The following is a 12085-nucleotide window of genomic DNA, read 5'->3' on the forward strand; positions in this document are numbered from 1 at the left end:
TATATGTTTCACCAGTTGTGACAGTATAAAATTAACGTTCTAATTAGCTTACTTAAGTTTGAGAAATGATTCATGAACATTACTGGAAAATCATTGAGAAAAAAAGCACTCCTTCCGAGAGTAAACGTGATTGGATTTTCAGAAACGATTGTTTTTTCTTAATTATCTGTTGAACAATGTCTCTACAGATCGGATTTGCACCAACTTCACCAAAGTCCTGCTTCACAGGATGTCAAGTACCTGGGCCACAAGCAGGTGTGGTGTCTCATGTTGCGTTCACACCAAAAGTGTTGAGAATTTTTCAACCATAGAGAGTCCATGAACAGTCAATACACAGACGCGAATGGTTCCAAATGATGCGAATTAGATATACATTTGAAGTTAAATTTAACTGGCTGCTGCTACTCTAGCAGCAGTTATAGAAACATTGTCGGTGAAATTCACCAAGCCTAAGGGGATGTCATGAAACCAAACACGAGGGCGTTAGATGTTCCGACGTTTGTAGGATGTCCACAACTGTTATAAAGCAGAACTAGTGGTTATTTCTTCCATGGTGGATGGTGGAAATGTGTCCCACAGACGCTTGCTGGTAGCTGCAGTGGCCCAGTGGTACACGGACGGAAATGTTGCCATGGATGTGATGGGTCTCCGAGTGGAAAACCATGCAGTGGCATAATAATAATAATAATAATAATAATAATAATAATAATGCATTTTATTAAATATAAACACTTTATAAAAGATACAATGATTTTAAGAAAACAAAACACTGATAATATACGACACAAACCATGAATTACACGTTAAACGTAGTCCTTGCATTCAGGGAGTGAGTCATCTCGCTCAACACTCTTTGTACAAACACGGGCCTACGTCATCACGCTGTGTTTGAACGTGACGGCGCGGGGCACCAAGAAGCCGCAGTTTTCAACCAGTTAGCTCGCTGCCTAGCAGCGTTCATGTGGGACGTTGAAGGCACGTGAACACAACAACAAGTCATGTCTACACGCAGTCACTGAATGGCGTTCGATGTCTCGGTAAGTTTGGTGTCCAGATTGATCAAGTCCGGCTTTTCATCGCTGCGATGGTAAGTGAAGCACAACTCAAAACAGTTTGAGCTACCGCAGCTACCATCTGCTCACAGCATGGTTAATGCGCAGGTTAAATATGTGGTGTGGCACTTCATGATGTGTTTATTAGGTTTCATATGGTAGGGGGGGGGGGAGCACCTTGATGTTAATTGATGAGCGTGCTGTTAAGCCAGGTCATCGGTGTGTCGTTCCCTCTTGTTACAGACCTGCAAATTAAGTGGCCTGTTCAGCATCGGGGAGGACTTCGACGATGAGGTGAGTACCAGCAGGAAGACACACCTGATGTCACTTAACTGATCCAGGACGACCACCCTCCTCCCGTCACCTGTGTGTGTGTGTGTGTGTGTGTGTGTGTGTGTGTGTGTGTGTGTGTGTGTGTGTGTGTGTGTGTGTGTGTGTGTGTGTGTGTGTGTGTGTGTGTGTGTGTGTGTGTGTGTGTGTGTGTGTGTGTGTGTGTGCGCGCGTGTGTGACCGCTCTCTCACTGTATGTGTGTGTCACATCGCTCTCACTGTTTAAAGCGTCTTTGTGTACCTAGACAAGCGCTATAGAAGTCTGAATTATTACTGTGTGTGTGTGTGTCACCCCTCTCTCACTCTGTGTGTGTGTGTTTCCCAGGACCTGCTCGGGACAGACTGGGCTGCCGGCTCGTCGTCTGGCCCAGCCGTGGTGCCAGCTGCCGTGGCGTCCTGCTCGCTGCGGGCTTCCTCCGTCTCTCTCAGAGGGCCGGAGACAAACTGCCTCCAGCCGGCCGGCGAGCGATCTGCAGCCCGGTGTCATGGCGCCGCATCACAGAGCGAGAGCACGCACACTGCCGCTGGACAAACCGCTCCGGGTCAGGGTTTGAGACGGCCCTCCTCCGCTTCCTCCGCGCAGCCACTTCCTCCCGCACCGGACGCCTCTCGGCCTAATTTGGCTTTGCAACGGAGTCCCGCCGTGACGGAGGGCCCGCCGGAGCCCGCCGCGGCTCGGGACGATTTTGACGATTTTGACGATTGGGACGTGGACCTCGCGGACCTGGATGAGTGCGACCGCCAGACGGCGCCGCCTCCTGCTCGAGGCCCACCTGCATCGTCGTGCAAGACGCTGCGTCCTCCAAACTGTGGGGCGGTTCAGACGCGCCCCGATCGGCCCCCGAGAGACTTCGGCACCGCGCGCCAGGCTTCTGGCTCATTTGGTCATAAGCTGCCCTCTCAGGCCTCCTCCACTCCTCTTTTACGATCCCCAAATCCCCGCCCTGCTCACCTGTCGGCCCCGCCACCGAGCCCCGGTGTGTTCCCGGGCCTTACCGCGTCTTCTCCTGGCCCCGGCCCCATTTCCCGGACAATAGCCCGGCCCCGGAGGTCGTGGGCCACTCCGGGACCCTCCCCTCGGGGCCGCGCCCTCTTTGAGACCGTCTCCCCGGCGCCCTCTTCCTCCCCGTCTCTGAGCCCTCATCCCCTCCACACACCGGTCTTCACCAACCGCCTGGTCCAGTTGGTCTCGGCCTCCAATAAGCTCCCGAGCAAGAGGCCTCGGTCTGAGCCTCATCAGCCGAGGACCAGGCGCTTCCCCGGCCCCGCTGGATTCCTGCCTCAGCAGGTTGGTCTCCCCTTGCCCCCCCCCCCCCCCCTCGTCTGAAAGTCCTCTTAGTGTCTGCATGGTTGCAGCGTGTTGCCACATGTGATCCCTCATTGTCAGCTCCGCGTTGTGTGTCGCCGGAGCTCGAATCAAATGACCGTCGAGGAAATCCACCGGTTGTGTTTTGTTTTTCCCGCCACGGGGCCGCTTAATATTTACGTTTCCTCTGCCTCAGCCACAGGGTCAGAACCTGGACGACATCGTGGTCTCCGTCCCTCAGACTCCCGCTCACGGCGTTGTGGCCCGGTCGCCCAGCCAGGTAATCGCAGCGGAGTGCGTCAGGGTCGTTCTGTGATTGGTTCAGGTCCTCGAGATCCACAGAATTCATGTTTTTGTCAAGTTCCGGAGAGAAATGTTTGGAACAGAGGAGCGATGAGTAGAAATGTTCCCGTCAGCTGAACATAATATAGTTATGAATGAACTTTAACAACATGCTTCCATATTTGTGACATGACTAGTGGTTTGTATGCCTTTTTATTTTGAAACCGCTTTGACTCGATGCGCAGGTCTCCAGCTCACAGACTGACGAAGACGAGTTCTGCGCCGGTGGCTGGGCGGCGATGAAGGCCGAGATGGGATTGGACGAGAGGAACCCCTCATGCTTCCTGCACTCTTACAGTGTCGTCATGGTGCTGCGCAAGGTGATTGCCCGTTACTGCGGATCCTCTTGTTGTTCACTTCTCAAGATAAACCGCGACGAAGGCGACGCACTAAAACTCTTCTTTCAGTCCGGTTGAAGCGTTTTGCGGCGAGTGCATTTATATTTATATTTAAATATTTATCCTCCGCAACAACAGTGTGTCGCTGCGGGAGGTCTATTGGCATAATCAGGACAAATGGAGGAGCTGCAGCTGAGGTGTTGTGTAATTACAAACCATCAGTCACGCTAACGGGGACGCCGCTGTTCTTCTGACGCTCCGTGCGTCGACTCCCGAGGAATAACTGCTGTGTTCAGCCGGAGTCGGGGAGGCTCGTTCAGGTGAAGCCGTTTACGTGAACCTCGGCTTCCCGAAACCCCCCCGCTGGCGTGAAGGAACAAGTTAACACGCAGCCCCGCCCCCTTCTGTCGGGTGGACATGTTGGCGCTAACGCAGATCAGCCCGACAGTAAATACATAAACGATGAGCATTCATCAGATTCGTTTTCTTCCACAATGTTCTCAATCGGGAGGCTTGATTCCAGATCCTTTGTGCGTCTTTCTCAATGCGACCAGCAGACGGCGCCAGAAATGTTTAAATGTTTTTTCTCCAAATTAAGTGATTGAATAAAAAATGATCTAAAACTTTTATTTAAAGAAATGTTAACGCTTGTATACAAACTTCAAGACGCGACCTTCGCGGCTGACATAGAAACATTTGACCGTTATAGGAACATTGGAAGAATTCCTGGCTGCAGGTATTCTACTGTTATTAATGAATGTATTTGTTATTTTGTGTTGTGAATTTGAGCATTATTTCTTTGAATAATCGAGTTTATAAAATTTCCGAAAATAGGAACGCATTATAATCTCCCAGAGCTCAAGGCTGTCTTTTTGGAATTGCTTGTTTTATCTGACCAACAATATAATATAGAGTTCACTATCCTATACGACAAATGAAAGCTTTCTATTGAAAAAATACTTGACGGATACATTCATGAATTTGATGTGATATGGGTGGAAGTGGATCTCATATAATGTGCGGTGTTATTTGACATGTCGGCTGTGTCCCTGCAGGCGGCCCTGAAGCAGCTGGCCAAAAACAAAGTGCCCAACATGGCCGTGCTCCTGAAGAGCATCATCCACACGCACGCCGATGCCAAGGCCGTGTTTAGAGACCCGACGGGTAGGGGACACTCGGAGACAGACTCCCACCGTCTCGCTGTATAAATGTGCATCAAGTTGAATACAAGGTGGAGGGACGGCGAATAGAAAGAGGGAGATCTGGTCGCCAGTAACGCTTAATTATATACATTTCTAGTACAGTATGCACTCCTCGCTGCTGCCGCCTTCTTTCTTTCGCCCCTTCTCCTTCTCCTCCGCCGTCTTAAGCCTTTGCCCTTTTGTGTCTGATCCTCGTCCTCCCAGAGGGCGGCCGCACCAGGTGTGCTGATTGCGAACACTCGGGAATGGATGTTGTCGTCGGCGCGGGACTCGAGTGCTGATTAGGGATTCAATTGTCGTTGATTGGCATCAGCAGTGGGCGGGTGTAAAGTGCTCGTGACACCAAGAGGGAGCGCTCCGTCAGTAAAGGGCCTCCGTCAGCGGGTCCGGCCATTCATCCATCGGCTGTGGCCATTTTGAGTAAAAGATAGATCGCAAAGACATTGCCTGATTTAATCGATGCTGACGATGGCTGTTGCTGCAACACTCTCTGGTTGCATGGGTTTCTGTCAGTTATTGTATTTCTTTAGTTGTCTGTCATGAGTGTGACGATGTTGGAAGTGATAACCTCCACGTCTGAAAAGTGAAGCCAACAGTGAAGTGACTGCAGTTCTTTCAAGTGGTCCTCTCTTAACCCTCCTGTTAGCTTTACATTCACTCACATATTTTACCCTCGGGGTCAATTTGACCCCAGCCATTAAAACCTCCAGAAAATTATTAGAATTAATATTGTTTCCCAAGTTTAAGTGTGAGGTACTTTATGTTTGTTTGTTGACTACCTAAATAGCCCTTTAAATATATAAATAAGTTGATATTTCTTATATGTTTGACACAGTGAAAAACAGCCTGGGGTCAAATTGACCCCAAAGAACACCGACGTTAAACATTGAATGGGGTCAGATTGACCCTAAAGGTAACAGGAGGGTCAAGAGAGTTAATTTTCTTAAATATAGCATGTCTTTGATCATATTTAGTTTCAGAGGTTCAAAACCTCTTTATTTTAATGTTCTCTTCCCTCTTATTACGAGAGATGTCCGGTGAGCGTAGACGACCTCAGGATGTCTTGGACCTGCATGACATCTCTGTGTTTGAATGACGCTCTTGTTCGTTTCTCTCACTCTCCTCTGAATAATGTTTTTGGACCGAAGGGGAGATTCAGGGCACGGTGCACCGGCGCCTCCTGGAGGACCGAGCGGAGGAGCTGAAGGTCGGCTCGGTGCTGCTGCTCAAACAAGTGAGACTCGCCGCTTCCACTCCACTGAAGTTGAACGGCGGTCGCTGCGCTGTCGCGTTCACGCGTCGCCCCGCCCCGCGGTTGTAAACGTGTCCCCGGCTCGCTCTGTGAACAGGTGGGCGTGTTTTCCCCCTCCCATCGCAACCATTACCTGAACGTGACCCCCAACAACCTGCTGAGGATCTACGCCCCCGACGGAGTGGGTCTGTCCTCCACTCGGCTGCCCCCGCCCCTCCTGGTGAGCGGCCGTCTGCCGGGAGCCAGAATGGCACCGTCCGACAAACATGAAGTCTGTCGTCCAGAATAATGCGTCAAGCTGTCCGCGGTCCCTTCATGGCATTCTCTATGTTATTTATTTTGTCCGTTTTTCCATCCAGGAGCCGATGTCCCAAGCGGGCTCCCCCCCCGCCGTCCTCCAGGGGACCGTGTCTCGGATGCAGCTGGTGTTTGACGAGGAGGACGACGAGGGAGGGGAACACCCGAAAGCCCCGAGCGACACTCGGGCCGGCTCCGGCAAAGGCCCCCAAGAGCATGCTGGGAGCCCAGCGCCACTGGACGCGGGCTGGGATGCAGGTGAGGCCTCTCATGTGTAGCACCACGAGTGATGAAGGAGCGACCTCCATGCTCGTCGCCTGAAGTGGCACGCGGCGATGAGATTCAGTTGTGCGGAGGAAACCAGCGACAGAGCGCGGTGACGCTTTGAGGCGCTTGACCCGAACTCAGAGGCTCCTGGTTGGTCAGCACCAGAGCTGCAACCAACCAAAGATTTCACTTTGATTACTCTGCTTTTTGCCGTAAACGGTAAAGCGAACCGTTATTCGCAAAACAAGACACTGGAGCCTGCGTTTGTGTTTTATAATGACATCATGAGTCAGATCAGCCTCCAACTCACAATTATTGGCCTAATAACTATAGGACACGTATGTATGTATATTTCCATCAGTCCGAGTCAGATATTCCAGCCACTTTTACTGAATAGACTATTAACCTCCCAGAGGATGAATCTTAATAACTTTGATCCATCACCAGAGCAGAAATTCCATTAAGAAGTATCAGAGGAAAAAAAGAAAAGGCTTTGTAGATATCGAGGAGAGGAAATGCTCTGGTTCCAGCAGCAAGGAAACAGATTGAGGAAAATATAGAATTTTAAATCAAATCAAATCCCCAAAAGAGTTCAATAAATCCCAGCAGGCCCAGTCCTCCTGTCCACATGTCGAGGTGTCCACCTATGTGAGAGGCAGTGACTGCTCTAGGAAAACAGAGGCTGTAGTAGTCGACCTGCAGTAGAGGGTTCAGCTCAGCAACAAATAAATCCCTCCATCCTTTGTAAAATACAACCGAGAAAATGTGTGTTTATTTTCCAAATTACAGTTAATTGAGCCGATTTTAGTTCTGAACAAGTGACTCACGGTTTGAACCGGGTCATCTTCGTGTTCGTGAGGCCCCGCCTCTCTCCGCTCCAGTAGCTGTAACTCTGATTGTTGCAGAGCTGATCACTTGAATAAGAGACTGATTCACACATCATGAAGATGCCCACATCAGCCCGATGGTTGAAGCGTGTGGGTCATTTCTACAGCCGTCCAATGAAGGGGAACAATGCCCCCGACGGTCTTTGAAGCAGCTGTGAAGATTACATACTCCTCACACTTTTCTTTTCTCAACGCTTCCCCCAGGCAGGAAGTTATGTCAGTCGAATTGGAGTGAATTGCATGTGACGACGCATTCGATGTTCTAATCCATCTGCGTCTTGTCTGTTGTGCAGACGATGACCTGGATGAACTGCTGGGCGAGTTACCCGAGGAATCCTACATCCTTTGAATGTTACATGTGCAGACCGTCTCCATGGACCAGGGCGTCGGTCACAGCCGCAGTGAAGACGTTCTCCTCTTTCATTCCCCTGACCACCGAAGAACCCGTGACGACGTGTCCTCGGCGCTGTTCGACGCCACAGGGAGGCGTCTCCAGTTAATTTTCCAGTTCTGCGTATCACGGCTGATTGATGCGTCTCCAGAAGCCCACGCGAAGCCAACGCATGCTCATCGGTTCAGTACAAAAGCGTTGAAAACCAGCTCTGTTTGATTCCACCTTCACACAGAATATAATTTGCCTGCGTGTCGAGGATGCAGCCCTCCGACTTTACTCTCCTTCTTCTCCGTTGGTGCACTTTACTTCGCATACCCCCTACTTTACAACTAATCTACCCCGCATTGATTTGCTAATCATGCAAAAATAAATAAAAGCGATGTGAGGCTTTATGTTTGTGTTTTTGTCCTTACTCTCTTTTTTTCCCCCCAGTTGTGTCCGTTTGTCTGCGTTCCAGAGTGGAGTAGATCCACGGTGACCCAGTCTCTCAGGGGGTTGTTCTGGGCAAGGAGGCAGTCTCAGACTCCCATGTGGTTCACTCGACCTAAAATAAGTGTTTACCCAGCTCAGTCTGCAGAGAGCCAGATCATCAGTGTGTTGTACTGTGACTAACAGGCTCTTTATGGACCCCCCCCCCCCTCCCCCCTACTTCACTGAAAGATTCAGGTTAATCCTCTGCCTTTTTTTTCTATTTGGTGTAAAATGCAGCTGCTTAAATTGCCTCGTCTATGTGAAGAAAGAGGGAGGGAAGAGTCCATTTGACAGTCCAGGATGTAAGTATTTTGACTGACACATGTTCAGTTATTTTGGCTGCACATTGAAGCTGTAGAAAGACTTTGTGGTGACATGTGATGCTGTTGACGTCCATCGGGGCGGAACAGGCTCGTCATTGTGCCGCTGCTTCAACAACCGGGTGCACCTCATGTGAGGGTAACGAGCCCATCACCGTTAACTCGCCACGGGTCGGCCACACTTTAACAAGGCTGTGTTTCTCACTCCTCTTGTGGGAGCCGGCCTGCCAGACAGATGTGGTTAAAGATTCAGGCGTTGCGGTCTCTAAACTTATTTGGTGGCATATGCATTCAACCCGCCCTGCAGCAGCAGCAGCGCGTCTCCAGGCCGCTCGCTGTGAACCGGTTCCAGGGACGCCGCAGATGTCGGAGTGGATCCACCGGAGCAACCGGAGCGCTGTTTATAGAAAGGTCATTTAAACATTTAATCTGCTGTATTTTTTTCAAGCAGCACAAACCTGCACTGTGTAGAGTAAAATATCTGCATGTTTGTTATTTTTTGGGAGAGCAATTTGTTTCACACATTTCAAGATGGGATGAAATTCATCTGCAACAACAAAAAAGAAACTATTGAAAAACTCATTTTAAAAGGTGTTGTTCTGCTTCCCTCTGCTCTCTAAGCATCTCACTGCAGTGGTGGGAACCAGCGCACTAGATAATTAAAGGATAATAATGAAAACATTTGTTTCACAAAATGATGTTTCTAAATGGTCTTCAATCTTTTTTTATTTCACGGGTATTACCGACGCTGTCTCCCCGCAGGCCTCATCCGTCAAATGAAACTCACAGAGTGAGACATGACTTAAATTAAACTGCTCTCAGTTCATCAGGATATATGGATACGATTTAACTTAATTGTTATTGTGTAGAGTCAAAGTACCAAGACAACTAAATGCAGTTTACCAACAAACCAGAAATGCAAAAGCAGTTGTGTGTATGTGTGTGTATATATATATATATCTACAGTGCATCCGGAAAGTATTCACAGCGCTTCACTTTTTCCACATTTTGTTATGTTACAGCCTTATTCCAAAATGGATTAAATTCATTATTTTCCTCAACATTCTACACACAACAACCCATAATGACAAAGTGAAAACAGTTTTTTGCAAATTTTTGCAAATCTGTTAAAAATAAAGAAAGAAAACATAACATGTACATAAGTATTCACAGCCTTTGCCATGACACTCAAAATGTAGCTCAGGTGCATCCTGTTTCCACTGATCATCCTTGAGATGTTTGATTGGAGGCCACCTGTGCTAAATTCAGTTGATTGGACATGATTGAGAAAGGCACACACCTGTCTATATAAGGTATCACAGTTGACAGTGCATATCAGAGCATAAACCAAGCCATGAAGTTCAAGGAATTATCTATAGACCGCCGAGACAGAATTGTACCGAGGCACAGATCTGGCGAAGGGTACAGAAAGATTTCTGCAGCATTGAAAGTCCCAATGAGCACAGTGGCCTCCATCATCCGGACATGGAAGAAGTTTGGAACCACCAGGACTCTTCCTAGAGTTGGCCGCCCAGCCAGACTGAGCGATCGGGGGAGAAGGGCCTTAGTCAGGGAGGTGACCAGGAACCCGATGGTCACTCTGACAGAGCTCCAGTGTTGTTCTATGAAGAGAGGAGAACCTTCCAGAAGGACAACCATCTCTGCAGCACTCCACAAATCAGGCCTGTTTGGTAGAGTGGCCAGACGGAAGCCACTCCTCAGTAAAAAGCACATGACAGCCCGCCTAGAGTTTGCAAAAAAGCACCTGAAGGACTCTCGGACCATGAGAAACAAAATTCTCTGGTCTGATGAAACAAAGATTGAACTCTTTGGGCTGAATGCCAAGCGTCATGTCTGGAGGAAACCAGGCACTGCTCATCACCTGGCCAATGCCATCCCTACAGTGAAGCATGGTGGTGGCAGCATCATGCTGTGGGGATGTTTTTCAGTGGGAGGAACTGGGAGACCAGTCAGGATTGAGGTAAAGATGAATGCAGCAATGTACAGAGACATCCTCGATGAAAACATGCTCCAAAGCGCTCTGGACCTCAGAGTGGGGCGACGGTTCATCTTCCAACAGGACAACGACCCGAAGCACACAGCCACGATAACAAAGGAGTGGCTTCGGGACGACTCTGTGAATGTCCAGGAGTGGCCCAGCCAGAGCCCTGACTTGAACCCCATTGAACATCTCTGGAGAGATCTGAAAATGGCTGTGCACCGACGCTACATTCCAACCTGATGGAACTTGAGAGGTTCTGCAAAGAAGAATGGGAGAAACTGCCCAGAAATAGGTGTGTCACGCTTGTGGCATCATACCCAAGAAGACTTGAGGCTGTAATTGCTGCCAAAGGTGCTTCAACAAAGTATTGAGCAAAGGCTGTGAATGCTTATGTACATGTTATGTTTTCTTTCTTTATTTTTAACAGATTTGCAAAAATTTGCAAAAAACTGTTTTCACTTTGTCATTATGGGTTTTTGTGTGTAGAATGTTGAGGAAAATAATTAATTTAATCCATTTTGGAATAAGGCTGTAACATAACAAAATGTGGAAAAAATGAAGCGCTGTGAATACTTTCCGGATGCACTGTATATGTGTATATATATGTATATATATGGCTATATATATGTGTATATATGTAAATATATATCATATATATATGTGTGTGTATATATCTTGTCTACTCCACATTAGTGTTAAAGCCAGCAGGAAGGTGGCACTAGCATCGAACGCTCTGCAGTTTAGTTCTTAGTGGACGTCATTATTCAAGTTCATTACTACCCAGCTCTGTCAGCACTAGACTGTAACGGCTCCTACCTCCTCCATCTGTCCGGGTTGGACTACACTTTGTCTGTCTGTCTGTTGTCCGGTCTCTGTATGTCTTGACTTTGCTCGTCGACCATTTACTCCACCTGCGTGTCTTCTCTTGTCGTTCAACTGTTTGTAAGTTATATATTTCATTTAGTCTGTATGCTTTTACATCGTGTCTCTGACATGATGTTTTTATTCTGTCCATTTTAACATTGTTCTCCCTTATTTTATTTGCTTTGTCTGTAGATTGTATTTGTAATCTTATGTTTTTAGGTTTGTTCTTAACATCAGCATCATTGGGACTACAGATGAAAAATAGCCTCTTGGCTAACTCTGGCACATTTACTGAAATGTTTTTATCAATGTGCACTGTCCCTTATTAAATAAACCATTTAAAAAAAAAGTACACATTGAACACCCAGTTAAGAGACCTCATGATACAACTCTTAATTGGAGGGAAACTAGGCTGTGTGTGTGTGTGTGTGTGTGTCTGCAGAGGTTGCTCCTTCCTTCATCTGCACATCAACCAATTAAGACCTCCACAAAAGGGGCGGGGCTTGATTCCAGCAGCTCACAGGTCTGGAACAATTTGCCCTCCATCTCCAATCGTCTCTCGCCAGGAAACAATCAACCAGGCCCAGTCTCACCAACTCTGGAAGCTACTTCCAAATGATCTCTGTTGTAACGGCTTATTCTTTTTCATAATCCATTAAGCTAGTGTGAAAGGGTAATTACTTTTTCAGTCTTGCCGTGCATTGTATAAGAAGTGCACATCGACCCCCCCCCCCCCCCCAAAATGTATGTAAGATTTAAAA

General features: G+C 48.1%; 1 protein-coding gene across 2 annotated transcripts; it reads left to right on the top strand.

The window, feature by feature from the left end:
* The first annotated feature begins 926 nt into the window (after positions 1-926).
* On the top strand, positions 927-8059 carry hrob (homologous recombination factor with OB-fold). 2 transcript variants are annotated; one of them, XM_056407967.1, is made up of 10 exons: positions 927-1037; positions 1296-1346; positions 1708-2670; positions 2885-2968; positions 3216-3350; positions 4424-4532; positions 5719-5804; positions 5920-6042; positions 6182-6377; positions 7567-8059. In XM_056407967.1, exons 1-10 carry the CDS (start codon positions 1020-1022, stop codon positions 7620-7622), a joined length of 1821 nt encoding a protein of 606 aa, XP_056263942.1. In that variant the 5' UTR covers positions 927-1019; the 3' UTR covers positions 7623-8059. The 2 variants fall into 2 exon arrangements, with proteins under 2 accessions (XP_056263942.1, XP_056263943.1); XM_056407968.1 differs by having other exon boundaries at positions 953-1087.
* The last annotated feature ends 4026 nt before the right edge of the window (positions 8060-12085 follow it).

Source organism: Pseudoliparis swirei, chromosome 23 (assembly GCF_029220125.1).
Source record: "Pseudoliparis swirei isolate HS2019 ecotype Mariana Trench chromosome 23, NWPU_hadal_v1, whole genome shotgun sequence".
Lineage (NCBI taxonomy): Eukaryota > Metazoa > Chordata > Actinopteri > Perciformes > Liparidae > Pseudoliparis > Pseudoliparis swirei.

Bases quoted from the DNA above. Each gene is read 5' to 3' on its own strand.
- hrob (XM_056407967.1), top strand. The intron at 2,969-3,215 runs GTAATCGCAGCG...CTCGATGCGCAG, and splicing joins TGGCCCGGTCGCCCAGCCAG to GTCTCCAGCTCACAGACTGA. The intron at 6,043-6,181 runs GTGAGCGGCCGT...TTTTCCATCCAG, and splicing joins GGCTGCCCCCGCCCCTCCTG to GAGCCGATGTCCCAAGCGGG.